Raw genomic sequence first — 23315 nt, forward strand, 5'->3', positions numbered from 1 at the left:
CCTCTCTGACAATGGTCCAACCGACGATGTAGAGTCTGGGTTATTAGTTCCTTTCTTAGATTGCTTATCACGATTTGGGGAAGAAGATGGAGATAAGGGTGGACTGTGGAGTCTTTTACTGCGCACAGCTTCAGACTCCACAGCTTTGCTTCTGTGCGCCTCAACTGAGTGAGGCACATCAGCCCGTGATCCCTTTATTGGGGAGCCCCCCAAGTTTGGAAAGTTGACTGATTGATAGGAGGCTTTATTAGAGGAACCCTGTGGGGTTTCAGCAATGGGAACTTTAGGTGCCCCTCTAGATGGGGCAGGAGACATTCCCTCAACTGGGGATGGGAGAACCTCTGCAGAGGAGGGTTCAGGAGTACTACAATTTCCAACTTGTGGAGAAGAACGATTAGGTCTAGTAGTGACTCTTTCACGTTCAGGCTTGGGTTCAGCATTTGGTTGATCCTCAATGCTTCTGTGCACCTCTACCGAGTGAGGCACACTAGTCAGCAATCCCTCTACTGGGGAGTCCCCCAAGTCTGGAAGAGAGATTGCCTGAGAGGAGGCTTCATTGGAAGAAGCCTGTGAGGTTTCAACAATAGAAACCTTAGGTGCTCCCCCAGATGGGGCAGGGAACACCCCTTCAACAAGGGGTGAGGAAACCTCTGCAGAGGAGGCTTCAGAAGTATTAGAAATTCCTAGTTGAGAAGAAGAAAGACGGTTAGATTTCATAGTAACAATTTTACACTGAGGCTTGGGTTCAGTGTTAACAGAACCATTCATATTGGCATTTTTATATCTATTGGGTTCTACAGTTGGCTGATCCACTTTACTATTTGTTTTAACAACATCACTGTATCTTTTGGAATTACTTAATAGTCTTTTAGCATGTCCTACACTTATATGTTCTGCATGAGCTTTTAGTAGTATTTCCTGTTCCTTCTTATAAATTTCACAGTTCTTATCTCTGGCATCATGCTCTTCTTTACAATTTATACAAACTGTTGGGCGGGAACAATCCCCATGTTCAGGCTGTGCACATATCAAACATAGTTTGTCCCTTGCACATCTGCGGGAAGGATGGCCAAAACCATAGCAGTTAAAGCACTGAAGGGGACGGGGCTTAAACAGCTTCACATAAACAATCTCTTTTTCTATCTCTACATAATGAGGTAGATCTTCACCACAAAAACTTAGGATAATCATAGAAGAACGAGGGATTTTAGCAACCTTCCAAACATTAGTTGGGTACATTTCTAAAATTTCTTCTACCTCAAAGTCATACAGATCTCTATTAAAAATTACCCCTTTGGCATAACTAAAGGTGTAGTGGGGTTTAACTTCCTTAATGTCCGATTTCTGTTTCAAGTTAAGCACCATGGCAGCTTGTTCATAAGATTTTACATGAATTAAGAAGGAATTTCTTCCAAATTGTGATACCTGCAAGTTAGTCAAATTACCAGAGCCAAGGTGACTCTTCAAGAATCTTAGCTGGATTGGGAGGCCACTGCACACTTTCCTTCCTTTCCTCTACCGGGTTTTCTGGATAAAAGATATCCAGGTTAGGTGGCACTCTACCAACAAGTTGGGCCGAAGATTCATTTTCATTGCAGTTATTATAATCCAAGCAGGCAGCAGCTACATCCTGATTAGAAAGAAATGAGATCCAGACTAGCCAAGCTTTAAAGTTGTCAGTTAGTTTAACCCTGATCTTTTTAATTTGTCCAAATTTACGGAACTTTTCATGTAAGTCTGTATAACTCTTATCAAGAGAGACATATTTTAGATGTAAGATTCTATGATTATTAGGGGCAGTATTTGAGCTATTTATTGGTTTCTGAGTATCTAAAGATGTTTTCATCACTTCAGAATCCATTCTAATTGTAAGTTTCTGGATTACAGAATTATCTGTCAATGAAGTCTTAGTATTTTTACCAAAGTCCTTTTTCAAGCCGGAGTCATCAACTGGGGGTTTTACTTTTGCTGAGTCAACATTAGGATTGGCAATATCAGGAGAGGGATCAGGGGGTTTAGTAGGATCAGGTAGTGGTGGAGGTTTAGAATATTCAGTTTGAACAGCAGCCATGATCGTGTATATTTATGAGGCCACACCATATATTAGGAAAGAAAGATAAATGCATAGAAGATACTGCAGTTGCCTGATGCCTCAAGCAATAAAAGAAAAGTCTCTGCAGAGTTGGGAAGTTCCAGAAACGACTATTTACACATGCAGGGCCTTGGAGGTGAGTTAGAGACTTTGTCAACCCGGGGTTTGTCCTCTTTTGTTTTGTCCCATTTAGGATGAGGCCGATGTAGTCACTCTGCATGTGTACTGGATAGGGAGAAAGGAAGTCGGCAGCCTAGTACCTACCTCGCAAACATGCATTCCCCAGTCGGTGGGCTTTCGGCCCTCGCAGGAAGTAGTGACCTCGTGGTATTCATTCCCACTTGACTGGGTTCAGACATGTAGCTTGGGAGGCACCAAGATACCAGAACCTTCCTTAACAAGTATTAGAGAAAGATGGTGAAAAGGGAGAGTAGGGTAGCAAATATGAAGGGTAGGGATAGGGGAATTCACAAAAAAGGCTCAGTTTTCGTCTGGTAGCTTAGGGGTGACCTCTCCAGTATGGTTGCACCTGGCTGACACAGCTCAGCCCGTCCCTGCTACATGGAAGCCCCTCCATTACATCAAAGTACTGGGCCTCGGCGGGGTTTGTTGCATAGTTGCTGAATTGCAGAATGGCAGAGTTGCCATCTGGTGTTTGTACACTTGGATTGGGATATCGAGAGGTGCTGATGTGACTGATTGTAAATAATGCTGATGTAGCAAAAATTGTAAGCGTATAAGCCATTTCCATTGCAACATAATGCTTACGTAATAATATCGTTTGAAACAGTATAACAGCCTCTCTGATTGGAGAAATGGTGGAGCAAAATTATTGGCACAGGGAGGTAAAGTCACGCCCTTAAGGAGTGGCACTTGTTTGAGAAGTAAAAGGATATTGGATGAATGAAATAGTGACGTCAGAACAAAGGTGGCTTGACGTATTGTAGAGGGATCCCAAACGGGACTCTCTGGGTGTAGCTCACAAAACCAAGTACTGTAGTAGAATGAAGATAAAAAATTCAAACTCATTTAACTCACCCCTCAAGCTTTGAGTGAAGGACTAGGCATGGGGCCTAAAGAATGAAAATTTGCTAAGAAATTATTTGGAGATTAGTGCAACCGTCAGTAACAGTGGTGGACATCGAGGGACGAACCGAAGAGACTGGAGATAGTGCATGCCACAACCACGCGGTGCACAACCAACCACAACCACATGACGCGACCACAACCAAGTGTAGGTCTTCAAGGTGATCGACTACAGAGCAACTACAACCTTCAAGGCATTGAAGACATTGACATTGAGAGTGACGTACGCAAGGAAGACTACGTGGAGACAGTCAAGTCAAATCAACTACTGAAGGTATGAACAATTCAATATTAAGACATGAGGTTCATGCCTCCAATATTAATATTCCCAAATTCCCAGGGGAAGTTAACACCTTAGGAGTTAATAAGTTCCTTGCCCAAATAGATACCTTAATTGTGAGCAAAAATATTAATGAAAAAAAGGAAAATAGAAATTATAACCTCTTCACTCCGGGGCACATCGCACGTCTGGCAGCATTGGCTGCCCGACGTGCGTCATAATAATAGCATTATAAAAAATAAAGTCAGAGCTCAATCATTCGTTCTCTTTCACCCGTGTATTTTCATAACTATAGAAAATTGATGAAGCCAGTTTAGAGAGAATGGAAATTACGTAGGTACGACTACAATAAATATAATCAAGATGGCGACGTCGGCATCATCGAGTACCCACTTGCTCCTCATGCCGCCTACGTAGGCGTCACCATATGGAAGTGGTTAAAGGAAAATATAGATCCTGAGAAAGGTAGAGCTAGGTTTATCATAAATTTCCAGCAAATGGAAGATATCAACCAATATGAAGCTTATAAGAATGCATTCATTAAACATTTTATGTCCAAATGTGATCAGGATACTATCAGGTCTTTGGTAAAAATGATCAAAGAAGTTAGAACAAGTGAATTAGACACATAATACTTAGCTAGATTAGATAGATGGTCAAAAGACATGAATTCTATCTTGAAAGATTCAGATTGGATAGAAAAATCTAGTGACAAAATGGAAGTTTCTCAGGTAATAAAATTGATCACATTTGGACTGTTAACCAAAAATTCAGATGATTTAACAGCAGAAAAGCTGTATAAAGATTTAAAGTCAAATTTAAATTTAGGGGAAGTAGATTATCTTCAAGGGTACAGTGAGATCAGAATAATAAATCCATATATAATGACAGTGGGCCAACACAGGAACTCTAGAGAGTTTAAGAAAACAGAAGTAGGACATAGACGGAATGTTAGAAGTCCATCCAGGGATACTATTTTTGACAACCTTTTTGCAAATTTTTGCTACTGTGCTTGTCAGGGAGTCCGGTCTGTAATTTGATGGGGCTTCCTTATTTCCTCCCTTATGAATTGGCACAATGTTTGCCTTCTTCCAGTCCTGTGGCACTTTTTCTTCTTTAAGTGAGAATTTAATCATATTTTATATTTTATCTATTAATTCTTCCAAGCATTCTTTAAGTATCCAATTTGCAATTCCATCTGGACCATGTGATTTTCTGATGTCAAGGGTTTTGATTTGGTCGCTAATTTCCTTTTTTGTTACAATTATTTCTTTCATTGAGGTGAATCTCTCTATTTCCTCACAATTAGGTGAGTTTTCTATTGTGAATACTGATTTGAAATAGTTGTTAATAATTTCAGCCATTTCCAGTTCTTCTGTATATTCATGTTTACCTTGGCATAGCTTTTCTATTTCTTGGTTGTTCTTCAGTTTGCCATTTACATACCTGTAAAATAGTTTGGGTTCTTCCTTCCATTTTTCTATAATTTTTTTCATAGTTTCTCTTTTCACATACTCGTTTCTTGGTTTGATGTACATTTGCCATTTGCTTGTTTTCTTGTCTCTTTTCCATTTCTTCCAAGCTTTGTCTCTTTTATCATTAGCCTCACTACACCTTTTGTTATACTGTACCAGTTTTTATGTATGTTCTTTCCATTTTTTGTGGTATATATTTATTTACTCCCTCACTGTAAATTTCTTTTAATATATTCCATTTCTCTTCCATCCCTGTTTCTTCATTTACGAATTTTTCCCAGTTCGCATTGCGAAAGAATTTTTTTAGTTTCTCAAAATTTGTTTTGTTGTACATTATTCTTCCTATTCTATGTTTATCATTTCTACTTTGATCCATTTGCTCTTTCAACTCCAATTCTATTAGTGCATGGTCACTCTTCCTATCGGAGTTTTGTAATAAATTTCATAGACTATTTCAGGCTCTGTCGTATTAAGTCTAGCCTTGATGGTTCTTCACTACCTCTGTATCTGGTATTTTCCCTTATCCACTGAGTCATTGTGTATTCAATGGTCATGTCGAGCAGAGTTCCTCTTCACCCTTCACTGTCATTTCCTCCCAACATATTTCTTTTGAATTAAAGTCATCCATAATTACTGTATTTCCTCTGTCCTTCAGTATATTAGTTAATTCGTATTTTGTATCTTCTAATATTTTGGAATGATCACTTTCTGTCCAGGACTTTGTTTTGGGGGGCACATACACCACTACAAATTTTCTACTCTTCATATGTTTGCTTTCAACTTGTGTCATAATTGATTCTACATTATTTTTTCCTTCAGTTATTTTTGTCACATTTACATCTTTATTAGTCAAAATTAATACTCCGCCACCCTGTTTATCCTTTCTGTTCTTTGTCCAGCAGTTGTATAAACCTTGTCCTACAGTGTTGGGTGGTGGAATACACTTTAATTTAGTTTCCACTATTACCATTATGTCTGGTTTTTCTAAGGACAGGTAATCATTTAATTCATTCATTCCTGAAGTTATTCCATCTATATTGTTATAAGCCATTTTTAATTTCCTTTCTCCTTGTCTTTTTCTGTCTTTGTTTCCTTTTTCCTTATATACCATTTTCTCAGCCTCAGGTCCACCACTCTCCAAAAAAATAATATTTTCTTTCAGTTTCAGTTCTCTTTTCGTTTTTTTTCATTCGCTTTGTTTCTAAGTTCTTTTACTTTTTCTTCCTCACTCATTTCTTTTTTAAACCATATATATTTGTAATGTTCACTATTTGCTAATTTCGTTGCTCTGGATAGTTGGCCTGTATTGTTTTTTTTTTAGAGTATCTGCCTATCCTATAGGTTTTCTCAATTTCCCTATCCAAGCCTTGTCCTTCCACTTGTAATTCTTTCAGAATTTCCTTAGTGATCTCTTTCTCCTCCTTTTTCCTCTGATATCTAGGTACATCATGCTTCTCTTTAATGCCATAGATTACAATGCATCTTTTTTTACCTACTGTGTCCCTAACTAAGTTGCCTTTCTCTTCAATTACTTGGATCACCGTTTCCTTGGTATTTTCCTTGAACTGTTGCTCCATTATTTCTTTAGGGGATACTTTTTGACATTCCTGTTCAGCTTTCCACTGTTTCTTTATTTCCCATAAGTAATTTTCTTTTATTTTTTCTTCCACCTTTTCAGTCAATACTTGCATTTCATTTTTTATCTCTTTTTAATGCTTCATTCCTATTTATGACTTCACTTTTTAACCTTTCATTTTCTGCCTTTAATCTATCTAATTCCTTTCTTAAGTCAACTATCTCCCTATTATTCTCCACATTGGCTTTCCTTAGCATATATACTTCTTTGTACATTGTTTTGTACTCACTTTTGAGTTCTATTAAATCATCCAAAATGTCATTAATATCTCTATTTCTCATTATATTTCTATACCTGGGTTCTCTATCCATTTCTAATCCTATATGCATAATATTTCCTTCCCGTTCAAACCCCGAAAAAACCCCTCATCCAAACCCTTGGTATTCCCTTGGTGTCTGAGAAAGACACGTCTTCTTTTGAACGACACCAAGTGGAGTTTCGATTCTATGCTTTATATAGAATGATGCTACATTTAGTAAAGAATTTCTATCAGTGTTGCCACTTGCAGGACAACTGGAAAGGACGTGTATGTTCTCATGAAGTTTCTCACTTCAGAAAACATAGATTTGAGTAAACTTGTTTCTAGTGTTACTGATGGTCCTCCTTCCATGGTTGGTAAGAACAAAGGTCTCATTGCCTATCTAAAAGCAGACAAAATCCTTGCTTTTGTTCATTACTACTGCTTATTACATGTTGAGGTGCTGTGTAGACTGAAAGGTCAGACAAAACTCATAGATTGCCTGGAAGAACTGACAAGGGTCATCAAATTTATAACTTCAAGGCCCCTGAATAAATGGCTTTTGAAAGCATTTCTTGAAGATTCGCAAGCTTCCCACTTTGCACTTATTGTTCATGCTGAAATTTGTTGGCTTAGTTGTGGTCGGGCATTAGCTAGAGTGTGGGGAGTCTTTGAAGAAGTGAAGTCCTTTTTGATTGAACACAAGAGCAACAATGTTTTTACTGATGAATTTAAACTAACTTTTGCTTTTTTGGTTGATCTTTTTCATTTCCTGAATCTGTTGAATTTAAAATTGTAAAGGAGGCACAGCAGTGTCTGAGTGTTGTATGAACAACTAGCAGGGTTTCAAACCAAATTTCAATTTTTCCATTCCCAAATACAGAAAAGCAATTTGTTTCATTTCCCAGAAATACAACAATATTTGAGTGAAACGAAAAAATGGATGTTGCCCATTGTATGTTGAGAGTGCTCTAACAAATCTAACAACAGAATTTCAAGAGAGGTTTGTCTTTTTGAAGGAACAGGAAACCAGATTCCAGTTATATTCTCAGCCTTTCAACTTTCCAGTAGAAGACGTCTCCAAAATATTCCAACTTCAAGAAAGAGCAGCAGTAGAACTTGAGCTTGCGGATATGCAGTCGTCCATATCTATGAAGTACTTCTTCCAGAAAGAAGATATTTGTACGTTTTGGGGATCAAGCGACTGCCAGAGACTAGCACCTACATTGCAAAAGGAGGCTTTCAAAATGTTGTCAATGTTTGGAACGACTTACATTTGCGAGAGTGCATTCTCTGTTCTCAATAATATTAAAGAAAAAAAAAGGGCTAAACTAACAATGGAACATTTGGAAGAAAATCTTCAAATGACTCTTCATGAAGGACACTTGAAAACAAGGGATTTGGCCAATGACATGCAAAGCCAAGGATCACATTAAAAGTTCATAGGTAAGAATTTTACATACATACATACATATACCAAGGCTTTTTCCCCCTTACTAGGGAGGCAGCCAAAAAGGAAAAGGCATAAAATCATTCCCCCCATTCCATCCCTGAAACCACTCCACACCCCTCCACCCTCCCTCCCATCTTAGCTCCTCCCTGCACCCTGTCCACTGCCCTGGGTCAGAAGCAGTGTCGCAAGACACAGCACATCCACAGCAAGGCCGCTTCATTAAATCGGCGACCCCCCCTCTCCGTCCCCCCATATAAAGGAGAGGACGGGGAGAAATCCCTTCGGGCTGCGTCAAATTTTTGCTCACACACACTACCTCACCCCCCATCCCCCCGTCCATTCCACCCTCATGCATCACAACATCTTCCATATACAACCATTCTCCATTCACCCCTGTCTTCTGTCCTCTCCTGTCCTTCCTCAACAGACATTCCCCTCTTCCCCAAAGCCCCCTTCACCCCATCCATCCACCTCATCCTAGGACATCCCTCATGTTCACTCCCTCCACATCTGCCTTCCATACCTCTTTTACTAGTCTTTCATCACTCATTCTTTCCATGTGTCCAAACCATCCTAATACTCTTTCATCAACCCTATCTCCCAACTCCCTTTCCACCCCTGATACCCTCCTCACCTCCTCATTTCTCACTCTATCTAGCCTAGTAACCCCCATAATACTTCTCAGACACTTCATCTCAAACACATTCAAGCTCCATCTCTCTTCCTCTCTTATGTTCCATGTTTCTGCTCCATACAGTGCTGTGGGCACAATCACTCCTTCATACAGTCTCCTCTTAGCATCCATTCCCAAATTTCTATTCCTCATTACACTTTTTAATCCACCAAGGCATTTACTCGCATCTCTCAATCTACATTCTACCTCCACCTTTTCCTGCCACATTTGCACCCAAGTATCTAAAACTATCCACTTCCTCCAGTTGCTCTCCCTTAATGCTCACTTCCAGATTACTGCCACTTTCACCCCTTGTACATCTCATCACCTTACTTTTACCCACATTTATCTTCAGCTTTCTTCTATCACACACTCTCCCAAACTCTGTCACCAACTTCCTCAATCCCTCCTCCGATCCTACCACAGGCGTAGTGTCATCTGCAAACAACAGCTGGCTCACCTCCCACTTTTCTCCATTTTCTTTAACCATCTCCAATCCCTGACCCACCACCCTTGCATTTACCTCTCGCATTACCCCATCCATGTATAAGTTGAACAGCCAGGGTGACATAACGCATCCTTGACGAAGTCCCACCTTTACCTCAAACCACTCACTCTCTCCATTTCTAATCCTGACACAAGCTCTACTACTCTCATAAAAACTCTTGACAGCTCCGAGAAGCTTTCCTCCTATCCCGTATATCCGCATAACCTCCCACAGTGCCTTTCTGTCTACCCTGTCGTAAGCCTTTTCCAGATCCAGGTAAGAATTTTACTTTTATAATTATGATTTAGTCCTATGTTTTACATATTTTATGTTTTTATTACTCATAAACTAAATTTTTCACAAGTGTAGTACACTTCTTTACAAAATAATTTTTTATTGTATATTACGCGTTATTTGAAAAATGTAACTCATTAGGTGTCCTTCAGAGTTTCTTTGCTTCAGTGATCAAATAGATAGAAAGGTTAAGAACCCCTGGTCTAGGGAATGACAACAACAACAATGATAAAATACATGAACAAAGAACACTAAATTGGCAAACATTTGTCAACACACTTTACATACCACAATTCTTTATCAACAGTACTCTCACACCAGACACACATAAACACAAGATTCTTAGTGCAACATATTATATCCATGTCATTCAAACATCACATCACAAACATAAGGACTAAATGCACACCTAGACTTACTGTATTTAAATGAATTGCAGGAACAACATTCACACAAAACAAAGAAACTATTATACAAACAATGTATATGCTCAGTGATGAATTATGCAAGCCCTGCATGGGCCCTTAATTTCACTAAGACACACCACAACACTCTACAGACCATACAAAACAAAGCTCTAAAGAGAATTACAGGCTGTAACACTGTATACAACACCTACAGACCATTTACACCATGAAATGAAAGTCCTCAAAGTCAAGGATCCCCTTGACATGAGAAGCACACAAACACTTGCTACAGCCTCCACAATCAAAGCACACCCACTACACTGCATGAACACCCACACATGCCAAGAAACATCAAAACAACATCCAAATTCCTATATCACACACAAATACTCTCTTCTCTTCCTCCACAACTACCAAACACCAGCTTCCAGAAACATATCCATAATCATATTGCTCACTGCTCCATCAACAAACTGAAAGACAATATACTGCTACATGCCAGACCTCCTGATATCCATCCTTCTGAATCCTCTCCCTCAAAAGAACAGATTCCACCTGATCAGACTACAGTGTGGACACCATCCAGCCCTTCTAAATTACACAAAGAGGCTAGAAGACCCCATCACATATAACTGTCCTGGATGCAACACTTCACCCCATACTATACAACACATTATGGAAGAGTGCACTGTACACAATCATGCAGGCCAACATTACAACATACACTCTATAAGAGATTTGTAGGAAAACCCCTTTCCATCTGTGGTGTTCCTCAGGAAGGCAGGACTGTTCTGCCAGACAGTCTAGGGAACAATAACACCCTATACACTATACAGAACGAAACCTAAAGACAATTACTGGCTGCACAAATATAAGACCTACAAACCATCTACACCATAAAATGAAACTCCTCAATGTCAGGTATCACCTTGACATGAGAGGCACACAAACACTTGATGCAACAAGATCTGGACACAATCTGGAATTGGACTCAAAAGTGGGAAGTAAAATTTAATATAAAGAAATGTAGTATAATGGAATTTGGAAAGAGTAAAAACAGAATATCAAAAGATTACAGAATTGGGGAAGAAAAAGTAAACAAAGCAAACTCAGAAAAGGATCTTGGAGTGATGATTGGAAAGGATATGAAACCAGATAAGCATATCAATAAAATATTTGGAGAAACCTACAATTTACTGAGGTCAATCAAAGTGGCATTTGCTTATTTGGATGAAGAAATGATAAAGAAAATACTAACTACACTAATAAGACCAAAACTTGAGTACGCAGCATCACTTTGGACACCCAGTACCAAAAAGAATATTAAGAAACTAGAAAGAATACAAAGAGCAACAATCAAACTAGCACCAACTCTTGCCGAACTAACATATGAGCAAAGACTGTCCAAATTGAATCTACCAACTTTGGAACAGAGAAGAGAAAGAGGAGATTTGCTGACTATCTACATAATAATGAAAGGAATTGAAATTTTAGACAGGAACGACTTGTTAGTGTGGGACAACGGTAAAACAAGACACGGAAAAAAACTGAAAAAGGACAGTTATAGAAAAAACTTGAAAAGGAACAGCTTACCACACAGAGCGATAAATACATGGAACAAATTAGACAACGAAACAGTATGTGCAAACACTATACAAGATTTTAAGATAAAATTGATACGGAGAGATACAAAGACGGGTCACCACGAGCATAGCTCCCTTCCCGTATATCACAACTAGGTAAATACACACAGTGCATCCACTACACCACAGAGCAGAATACCCACACATGCCAAGAAACAAAAACAACACACCCAAATACCTATATCACACACAAATACTTATCTCTTCCTCCACAACAACCAAACACCAGACTCCAGAAACATCCATAATCATATCGCACACTGCTCCAAACTAAAAGACAATACATTGCTACATGCCAGACCCCCAGATATCAATTCTTCTGAATCCTCTCTCCTGTGAGAGGCTAAAGTCCACCTGGCCAGACTGTGATGCAGTCACCATCCAGCCCTTCTCAGTTACCAGACGAGTCTGGATGACATCATTACAGATAATTGTCCAAGATGTAACACTTCAGCCCATACTATACATCATACAAGAATGCACTGTACACAATCTTGATTACCAACATCACAATATACACTCTGTAGGGGATTTGTGGGAAAACCTCATTCCAGCCACAGCATTCCTCAAGGAGATGGGACCGCATGGCCGGAAAGTCTATGAAATGACAATAACAGTATTAAAAACATATGAAACTACTTCAATTCCTACAAAACCTTCTGGTCAAAGCACTAACAGAAAGATACATGAAGGCAGTAGTAAAGGATAAGATGTCAAGTTGGAGAGCAGTAATGAGTGGAATTCCACATGGTTTAGTGCTTTCACCAATAATAATTCTTGTCTATGTTAATGATGGATGTTATGGTTTGGACACATGGAAAGAATGAGTGAAAAAAGACTAGTAAAAGAGGTATGGAAGGCAGATGTGGAGGGAGTGAACATGAGGGGACGTCCTAGGATGAGGTGGATGGATGGGGTGAAGGGGGCTTTGGGGAAGAGGGGAATGTCTGTTGAGGAAGGACGGGAGAGGACAGAAGATAGGGGTGAATGGAGAATGGTTGTATATGGATGATGTTGTGATGCATGAGGTGGAATAGACGGGGGGGATGGGGGTGAGGTAGTATGTGTGAGCAAAATTTGACGCAGCCCGAAAGGATTTCTCCCCATCTTCTCCTTTTATGCATGGGGGGACGGAGAGGGGGGTCGCTGATTTAATGAAGCGGCCTTGCTGTGGATGTGCTGTGTCTGGCGACACTGCTTCTGACCCAGGGCAGTGGACAAGGTGCAGGGATGACCCGTCATCCAGGAGGTGCTGAGATAAGAGGGAGGGTGGAGGGGTGTGGAGTGTATTCAGGGATGGAATGGGTGGGAATGATTTTATGCCTTTTCCTTTTTGGCTACCTCCCTTGTAAGAGGGAAAAAGCCTTGGTATATGTAAGTATGCATGATGTTAATGATATGATGGAAGGAACAATGAGCTATGCCAACATGTTTGAAGATGATGCAAAAATCATGAGAAGAGGGAAAATGAGTAGGATGGCAGAATATTTCAAAAAGATCTACATACTATTTTTGCATGGAGCTAAGAATGGGAAATAAAGTTCAATTCCAAAAAATGCGAAGTACTGGAAATTGGTAATAGCAAAAGTGGAGAAAGACTTGGGAGGGTTGATAAACTACAACCTGTCACCCAACAGATATGTCAGCAGGATTGTGGGAGAGACATATGAACTACCGCAGAAGATTAAAGTGGTGTTCCATTATGTGGATGAAGAGGTGATGAAAAAACTCATTAAAACCCTGATACATCCAAGACTGGAATATGCATCTATAGTATGGTCCCCACACAGTGAAGGATATAAGCAAGATTGAGAGAATACAAAGGACAGCAACAAACCGATCCCCAGCCTGGCAGATAAACCATATGAGAAAAAACTAAAGGTACTGGGTCTGCTAACCTTGAAAGATTGAAGAGAAAGAGGTGACATGATTAGTGTTCAGGCCATTAATGGGGATAGATTGCATTGGTAGAAGAGATATCCTGATTAAAGATGGGAGGCCTTTAAAAGGTTAGCAGCAGCAGCAGCGGGGTGCCATATCAACTTTGTTGTTGTTGTTGTTGTTGTCGTTCCCTAGACTGTCTGTCCGAGCAGTCCCGTCTCCCCAAGGAAGGCCACAGCCGAAACTGGGTTTTCCCACAAATCCTTTATAGAGTGTATGTTGTGTTGTTTGCGTGCATGATTGTGTATAATGCAGTCTTCCATTATGTGTTGTATGGTATGGGGTGAAGTGTTACATCCTGGGCAGCTGTTCACAACACGGTCGTCCAGCCTCTTCTGGTAGCTTAGAAGTGCTGGGTGGTGACCGCATCGCAGTCTGGCCAAGTGGACTCTGTCCTTACGTGGGAGAGAGGATTCAGAAGGGTGGATATCAGGGGGTCTGGCATGCAGCAGTGTGTTGTCTTTCAGTGTGTTAATGGAGCGGTGAGTGATATGATTATGAATATGTTTCCGGAGGCTGGTATTTGGTGGTTGTGGAGGAAGAGAAGAGAGTATCTGTGTGTAATAAAGGTCTTTGGGTGTAGTTTTAATGTTTCTTGGTGTGTGTGGGTGTTCTGCTATGTAGTGTAGCGGGTGTGATGTGTTTGTGGTGGCTGCAGCAAGTGTTTGTGTGCCTCTCATGTCGAGGTGGTCCTTGACTTTGAGGACTTTTGTTTCATGGTGTAAATGGTCTGTAGGTGATGTATTTGTGCAGCCTGTAATTGTTTTTAGGGCTTTGTTTTGTATGATTTGAAGGGTGTTGTGGTGTGTCTCACTGAGATTAGGAGCCCATGCAGGACTCGCATAATTCATCACTGAGCGTATGCATTGTTTGTATATTGTTATATTAGTTTCTTTGTTTTGTCCAAATGTTGTTCCAGTGATTGACTTAAGTGCGTTAAGTCTAGGTGTGCATTTGTTTTTTATGTTTGTGAGGTGTTGTTTGAAAGACATGGATGTATCGTATGTTACACCAAGAATTTTCGGTGTGTTTGTGTGTGGTATTAGAGTGTTGTTGATGTAGAGATGAGGTATGTATTTGTGTTCTTTTGTCCAGTTGGTGAGAAGTGTTGCTGTAGATTTGGTTGGAGCTATTTTGAGTCTGTTTGTGATGAACCATGTGTTGAGTGTGTCAAGGTAAGGCTGGATTATTTCTGCAGCTTTGTCTGTGTTACGATGTGTGCATGTGATTGTTATGTCGTCTGCGTAGGAAGAGATTTGTATTTCTGAGGTGTCTGGCGTGGGTAAGTCATGCATGTATAGATTAAATAATGTGGGGGATAGAACCGAGCCCTGTGGTACTCCGTTCTTAATGTTTCTGATGTGCGATGATTGGCCATTATATGACACATGAGCATTCCTGCCTGCCAGATAACTGGCCAGCCATCTTTTGGTGTTATTGCGCATGTCTGTGTTATATATTTTATTTGTTAGGTTGTGGCGGGGGATAGCATCAAAAGCTTTACTAATGTCCAATGTTATAAGAAGTGTTCTGTGGTGGGGCCTATCTGAATTGATGCCATCTAAAATTCTTTGTGTGAGGTTTGTCAGAAGAGTGTTTGTGGAGTGTAGTGGCCTAAAACCGTGTTGTGAGTCAGCAAGGGGAATATATGGTGTGACAAGTTTAAGTATTAGGCGTTCAATGACTTTAGAGGGGGTGCAGAGAAGTGTGATTGGGCGGTGCGATGTTGGGATTGTTGGGTCTTTGTTCGTTGCACATGGCTCTTCTTTACAAGATGGTATTTGTTATTTCTTCTCCTACAGTTATCTCGAATTATGACAAAAGAAACAATATAGATTTAATATATCTAGACTTTGCAAAAGCTTTTGATACCGTCCCACACGAAAGACTACTTACTAAATTAGCTTTACATGGAATAAGTGGTAGCCTATTAAGTTGGACTAGTAATTGGTTGAATGGTCGAAAACAAAGAGTTGTATTAAATGGAAAAACTTCTAGGTGGGAAAATGTTACAAGTGGAGTTCCTCAGGGTTCCATTCTTGGGCCACTTCTATTCATAGTATATATAAATGATATAGACCATGGACTAAAATCTACTGTTTCCAAATTTGCTGATGATACAAAACTGTGCGGAATGGCAAATGATCACTTAACCACTTCACTACGGGACTTAAATCTCGTGGGCAGCAGCCAATGCCAGCCGTACGACGTGTCGTAATAATACTCGCATCATAAAATATAGTCACCGCTTATATCGATCGGTCTCTCTTTCACCCGCAAATTTTGAAAACCACAGAGAATGGGATTCAGGGCACATTTGGGAGAATGTAAAAACACAGGGGCGACTACAATAAATGTAATCAAGACGCCGATATGGCAGCGTCGCGAATCCACTTGCTCCTCATGATGCCTACGTAGGCGGCACCGTATGGAAGGGGTTAAACCAATTAGATATTCAAGAAGATTTAGATAAATTACAGCAATGGTCTGAAAAGTGGCTAATGAAATTTAACACAAGTAAATGCAAGGTAATGCACATAGGTAAAAACAACAATAAGTACAATTACAAGTTATTTGGAAATTCATTAACAAAAGTGGATAGTGAAAAAGATCTCGGCGTAATTATCAGTAACGACCTCAAATCATCCAAGCAGTGTATTTCAGCCTCTGAGAAAGCAAATAAGATTCTGGGACTGATTGCGCAATCTTTTGATTTCAAAAGTCCATCGCTCATTAACAAGCTATATAAATCGTTAGTTTGTCCACATTTGGAATATGCTGTTTCTGTATGGTCACCAAATCTCATTAAAGACATTGACAGACTGGAAAAAGTACAACGGTGAGCCACAAAACGATTCCAAATATAAAAAATAAATCATTAGAAAATCGACTAAAACATATGAATCTGTTTTCCCTAAAAAAGTGTAGACTCAGAGGTGACTTGATACAGGTCTTTAAGATTCTAAAGGGAATTGACAACATCAAAAGTGACAAAATTTTCACATTGAATGAGAATCAGACAAGAAACAATGGTCTCAAACTATACGGAAATAGATTCAATTTGGAAGTAGGTAGAAACAACTTTGCTAACCGTGTGGTTAATGAATGGAATAGACTTCCTGCACAGGTAGTGCAATGTAGTTCAGTTCGAAGCTTTAAGACTCATTTAGATAAACACCTAAGCAAGATGCTGTAATGATTATAATTTATTTTATATTATTTGTTTTTGCTTTGTTATCATTTGTCTGTTTGATTTTCATTTATTATTAGTTATATGTCAATTTATTATCATTTACTGTTTACCTGTTTGTTATTCAACTATACCTATGCATTTATTTATGTATTTTGTTTGCTGCATAAATTATTATATATATTTTTTTTATAATCATTATTTTATTATAATGATTTTTTTTCCGCATCCGACCTAGATATGGACCAAAAGGTCTCCTGTCGGCATGCTCCGTCTTTGTAATCCTTTGTAATATACATATTTTATGCATGGTCTTCCTCTTGCCCTCTCTCCTATTTTTCCTGTTAGGCACGTATGTTCTAATTGTTGTTTTCTCATGACATGTCCTACTGTAAGGCCAGGAATTTTAAAGGAATATTATTTTCGTAATTGCGTTTTACTTTTTGAGTGTTGACTTGAGAGACTAAGTGCATAGATATCGTGATGGTTTTATTCAACCAAGAAGCAGACAATGGAGAAAATAAGGCCTTAATAGATCAAGAATTTATTTTGTTCTGTGTCTACCCATAGGGTTGATGAAAGAATATTAGGATGGTTTGGACACATGGAAAGAATGAGTGAAGAAAGACTAGTAAAAGAGGTATGGAAGGCAGATGTGGAGGGAGTGAACATGAGGGGACGTCCTAGGATGAGGTGGATGGATGGGGTGAAGGGGGCTTTGGGGAAGAGGGGAATGTCTGTTGAGGAAGGAAGGGAGAGGACGGAAGACAGAGGTGAGTGGAGAATGGTTGTATATGGATGATGTTGTGACTGCATGAGGAGGAATGGGCGGGGGGGTGGGGGGTGGGGTAGTATGTGTGAGTGAATTTTGACGCAGCCCGAAGGGATTTCTCCCCGTCCTCGCCTTATATGCAAAGGGGGACGGAGAGGGGGGGTCGCCGATTAAATGAAGCGGCCTTGCTGTGGATGTACTGTGTCTTGCGACACTGCTTCTGACCCAGGGCGGTGGGCAGGGTGCAGGGATGACCCGTCATCCAGGAGGTGCTCAGATGAGAGGGAGGGTGGGAGGGGTGTGGAGTGTATTTAGGGATGAAATGGGTGGGAGTGTTTTTATGCCTTTCCCTTTCTGGCTACCTCCCTTGGAAGGGGGAAAAAGCCTTGTTATATGTATGTATGTATGTGTCTACCCATCAAGATGTGTTGCCAAAGGGCCTTACTATAACCATTTTGAAGAAAAACATACAATAGGAGGAGGTAGCTACAAATATTTCAACTGATCCTAGAGACGACACATAGGTAATATGGATTGTTCCAGAACAATAGCTCACTAGTGTACTGTAAGCGAGTGTACCGTAGCTCCACTCCCCCCGTGACATCATTAAGAAGCATTCTGACGGAGGCATAAACTAGGGCCATCAGTTTTAACCTCTGCACTACGAGGCACATCGCACGTCTGGCAGCATCAGCTGCCCGACGTGCGATGTTGCGTCATAATAATAGCATTATAAAAAATAAAGTCAGTGCTCAATCGTTCGTTCTCTTTCACCCGTGTATTTTGATAACCATAGAAAATTGATGAAGCCAGTTTAGAGAGAATGGAAATTACATAGGTGTGACTACAATAAATATAATCAAGATGCCGATGTCGGCATCATCGAGTACCCACTAGCTCCTTATGCCGCCTATGTAGGCATCACCATATGGAAGTGGTTAAGAGGATGAGGAAAAATTCCCAGCTTCCAGTTCAGGATTCCACTAGAAGAATAGTTTAGGGAGAGATTGTAGCAGCTAGGGGTTGTGTTGAGAAGTGAAATGAAGTTTTACTAAATAGTACAAGAGGGGAGGCTGGTGAATTTACGCATGGATGTAAACACATACACCCATCTCTCTCTTGTGCGTACCTAAGATTAGTCTGACGCCCCAATTACCCCCATTAACAGGTATGTCAGTGCGCTCTGTAAGATTAATGAAATTAAATGACGATATGCGAAAATTATATGATACACATTGAAGATATAGTAGATAGATGCTTCTACTAGTGCTGTAACTAATTCCTGTAGCTGAGTTTCCGATTCTGCGAGTAACACAGCATCATCTACGTATCTAATATTACTGAGATTTCTTCCTCCTATTGCTACTCCTTTTAGATGGTAAATATTTCTCATGATTATTTCACTATATAAATTAAACAGGTCTGGAGACATTACACATCCCTGTCTTACTACTCTTTCAATCTTTTGCCAATCAGACAGTTTTTCTTCAACATCTCTATTAATTCATTGTGTCTTACTTTGCCAAATGCCTTTTCATAGTCCACAAAACAGGTATATAGATCTTTTTGCACCTCTAACATATCTTCAGCTAGTATTCTTACAACGAAATTTGCATTCCTTGTTCCCTTATCTGGTACAAACCCATATTGTTCATCAGCTATTTCTGGCCTTATTTTGTTCCTTATTCTATTAGTAATGACTCTTAAGATTATTTTTGTTAAGTGGCTCATGATACTAATTGTTCTATGTTTGCTACATTCTTAAGTCCCATGTATTTTTGGTAAAGCTATGAAAACTGACTGGCACATCTAATATTACTGAGATTTCTTCCTCCTATTGCTACTCCTTTTAGATGGTAAATATTTCTCATGATTATTTCACTATATAAATTAAACAGGTCTGGAGACATTACACATCCCTGTCTTACTACTCTTTCAATCTTTTGCCAATCAGACAGTTTTTCTTCAACATCTCTATTAATTCATTGTGTCTTACTTTGCCAAATGCCTTTTCATAGTCCACAAAACAGGTATATAGATCTTTTTGCACCTCTAACATATCTTCAGCTAGTATTCTTACAACGAAATTTGCATTCCTTGTTCCCTTATCTGGTACAAACCCATATTGTTCATCAGCTATTTCTAGCCTTATTTTGTTCCTTATTCTATTAGTAATGACTCTTAAGATTATTTTTGTTAAGTGGCTCATGATACTAATTGTTCTATGTTTGCTACATTCTTAAGTCCCATGTATTTTTGGTAAAGCTATGAAAACTGACTGGCACATCTCTCATGGAAGTAAATTAAGAAAGACCACATGTTGAAAGGATATGAAGAAATATTTTTTCATACAGATGTGGAATTGCTTAGGTGATATAGCCCAAGCTCAAACAATACATGAGTTAAAATCTAAATATGATAATTGGAAATCAAATATATACCGTATATTTCCACGTATAAGACGACCCTAAAATCCAAAAATTCACCCCTTAAAATTGGGGGTCGTCTTATACTACCATTATAAAAATCAGACCTTGAATTCTATGTGAGATGACTTGGTAGGCTAGCCTGCCGATTACCACCGATACACAGGAAATGATTCACATTATGATAAGAACTGGTAATAAAGGTAATTAAACCATATTAACCTTATATATTATTGGCATATCTTTATAGTAAATGGCAATTGTTAATAAATTTGAGGAATAATTCTATAGTAATGAAATTAGGGTACTTTTAACTACTCTATGTAAACACATTTAACACAGCTGAAAAAAAATTAAACATCAAGCACTGGTTGCATTCATAGCAACCTTTTTCTTTCGCTCACTTTTCAGTAATTTTTAAGACTGAAAATAAAAATTTTGGATTACAGTACATAAAACGTTTATCAATAAAAAATATATTACAGTAGTTGCATTTAAAACATAGAAAATTTAAACATTATAAGATTATAAAACTTAATTTCTAATCATCATCAATATTACACATCAAACATATTTCTAAAACCTTTATTTTCAATAAAATTACATTACATTACATTTAAAACTTAAAACATTATAAAACTTTATTTCTTTATATAATAGCGGAAAAAACAGCTGATAAACGTAATCAAAACAATTCTTTTTGTACGGTAGGTTTGATACACTGATGCTTTTGTAATTTAGCAGTCGTTTTATGCTACCGATATGAGATAAATTCATAAAAATTTGCTCTAATTTTGTACCTCGTCTTATACAAAGGTCGTCTTATACACGGAAATATAAGGTATATATACTAAGTTGGAACTGTACATGAATTTGAGTATATGTTAGAAAATTAGAGAATAGGACACAGGACCCAACAAGTGTTGCTCCTTTTCTGTATACAACAATTAAATACAATCAACACAATGTAGATTCATAGATTCCACATACAATTCAAAAAACCAACCTGATTTTGGTGTGGCTTTATTGGCATTGACACCCTTGTCGAGGAAAAGCCGAACAACTGCATCATTTCCATGGTGAGCTGCAACCATAAGTGGTGACACCTGGCATGTGCTGAGTGATGGTGGAGTGTGCAAACGAGCTCCAGCATCAAGTAATGCACGAATGCTTGGCATATGGCCACTCACCGATGCCAGCATCAGAGCAGTCATACCTAATAAATATAAATCAGAGATAATGGAAGAAAATAATTCTGTACTATTTGCCACAATCAAATCAAATTAACAATCAACAAGAACTTCAATTTGATTTATACAATATAAAAATATATACTTAAATTCCTGACAGCACCATCATAGGTGCAGATGGAGAGATGATAATAGAAGAGAAGGTAGTAAGAGGAAGATGGACAGAGTGTTTTATGGAATTGCTAAATGTGAAGGAGGATAGGGAGGGAAAGGTAGTTGCATTGGGAAGTGCTAAGAAAATGGCAGTGATGAGTGAGGAAAATGGAGGAGAAATAGGGAAAGATGAAGTGAGGGCAGTTGTTAAGATGATGAGAGCTGGTAAGGCACCTGGTCTGCATGGATGTCACGCAAAATGTCTGAAAAAAGGAGGTACAGTGATGGTGGACTGGCTGGTAAGGTTATCTAATGTTTGTTTAAGAGGTGGTAGAGTGCCGAAGGACTGTAGGAGTGCCTGTATAGTTCCAATTTACAAGAGAAAAGGGGACAAGTGTGAGTGTAGTAGTTTCAGAGGGATTAGCTTGTTAAGTGTAGTTGGGTATAGATAATAATAATAATAATAATAATAATAATAGTGATTTACTATGTATAGATGAATAAATCTAAATTCAGTATTAGGTATTAGTTATCAAATAGTGTAATGGTTATACATATGGTGTTAAAATGTATGTTAAAATCTGAATAGAGCTAAAAGCTATTTGGTTTTGATTACTATTGTTATTACATATTTTAGGACCAACTAGTCCAAAGAGTCTAACCAGGCCCTTATAGTGTTGGTCTGGAAAGATTTGAGAAGATTGAGTAAATATATACATATATGTAGCGTATATCCAATGAAATGAGAGTGGTAGGATTATATTTCGATATTAACTTGTATTTGTTACTAAATTTTATCAAGTAGGTTAACTTCTTTTAAGAATTTAATGACTTCTTCATAATCATACAGCAGTTCTTTTCCCAATATCTTGGCCAAATTATAGTTACCATCTCTTTCTTATTTGGGAGGTGATGCTCTCTTAGTTCTCTGTGACTAGAGCATTCAACCAGCAAATGTTTAATAGTCATGGAGATTAAGCAATCTTCACAGTAAGGTTGATTTTCACCACTCATAAGATACCCATGGGTCAGCCTTGAATGTCCTTTGCGGAGACGACATATTATTACTTCCCATTTCCTTGGCATAAATTCATATTTCCAGGGGTGCATATTTGTGGTGATCTCTTTCATTTTGTTAAGTCCCACTTCACTCCACTGTTGTTTCCATGACTTATGGATGATATTCGAGATGCTAGGAAGGGTGTCTCTATATGGTATTATGCCCTGTTTAGAGATCAGACTGGTTGCTGCTGACTTTGCTAGTTGGTCAGCTTTTTCATTTCCATATACAGTATATGTACATGTGCTAGAACCCAGCAAAAAGATATAGTGATCCCTCTACACTGTAGTAGAAACACCGACTGTGAAATTTTCATTGTTAGTGGATTATTGCCACTGAAGATTTCTAGTGCCTGTAATACACATTTTGAATCACAAAAGATTGTGAAGTTGGATGTCTGTAGAGTTATAATGTGTTCTAAAGCAGTTAAAATTCCATATAGCTCTGCTGTAAAATTTGATGCTGCAATTGGTAGGGCTCCTCTGCAGCTAAAATTATCGCTAAAAACTCCATATCCAACGCCAGCAACTGTTTTTGAGCCATCTGTAAAAACAAATGTGAAACCCAAATGTTCAGTAACATGTTCTAAAAACAGTCCTTTAATTTCTGCATCTGATTTCTCTTTTTTAAAACCTTTAAAATATCTACAAAATTTAATTATGGGTAACTTCCATGTTGGGGTAACTGGTAATTTAACCAGGCAGATTTGATTTTTTGTGATGTTTATAGTCTCCAGTATATTTCTTATTCTAAAACTAAAAGGTCTAGTGTATCTTGGATGATTTTCATAAAAGCTATTAACCCCTTCCATACGGGGCC

General features: G+C 38.7%; 1 protein-coding gene across 1 annotated transcript in view; it reads right to left on the reverse strand.

Moving 5' to 3' along the window:
- Window positions 1-23315, reverse strand: part of LOC143040768 (ankyrin repeat and SAM domain-containing protein 6-like) — a 696708-nt gene that overhangs the window by 416570 nt on the left and 256823 nt on the right. Inside the window, exon 4 of the mRNA XM_076212184.1 lies at window positions 21100-21309. Coding sequence (XP_076068299.1) covers window positions 21100-21309 — 210 coding nt within the window. The remainder of the gene's footprint in view (window positions 1-21099; window positions 21310-23315) is intronic.

The sequence above is a fragment of the Oratosquilla oratoria genome, chromosome 29 (assembly GCF_046742065.1).
Source record: "Oratosquilla oratoria isolate Oo_2021 chromosome 29, ASM4674206v1, whole genome shotgun sequence".
NCBI lineage: Eukaryota > Metazoa > Arthropoda > Malacostraca > Stomatopoda > Squillidae > Oratosquilla > Oratosquilla oratoria.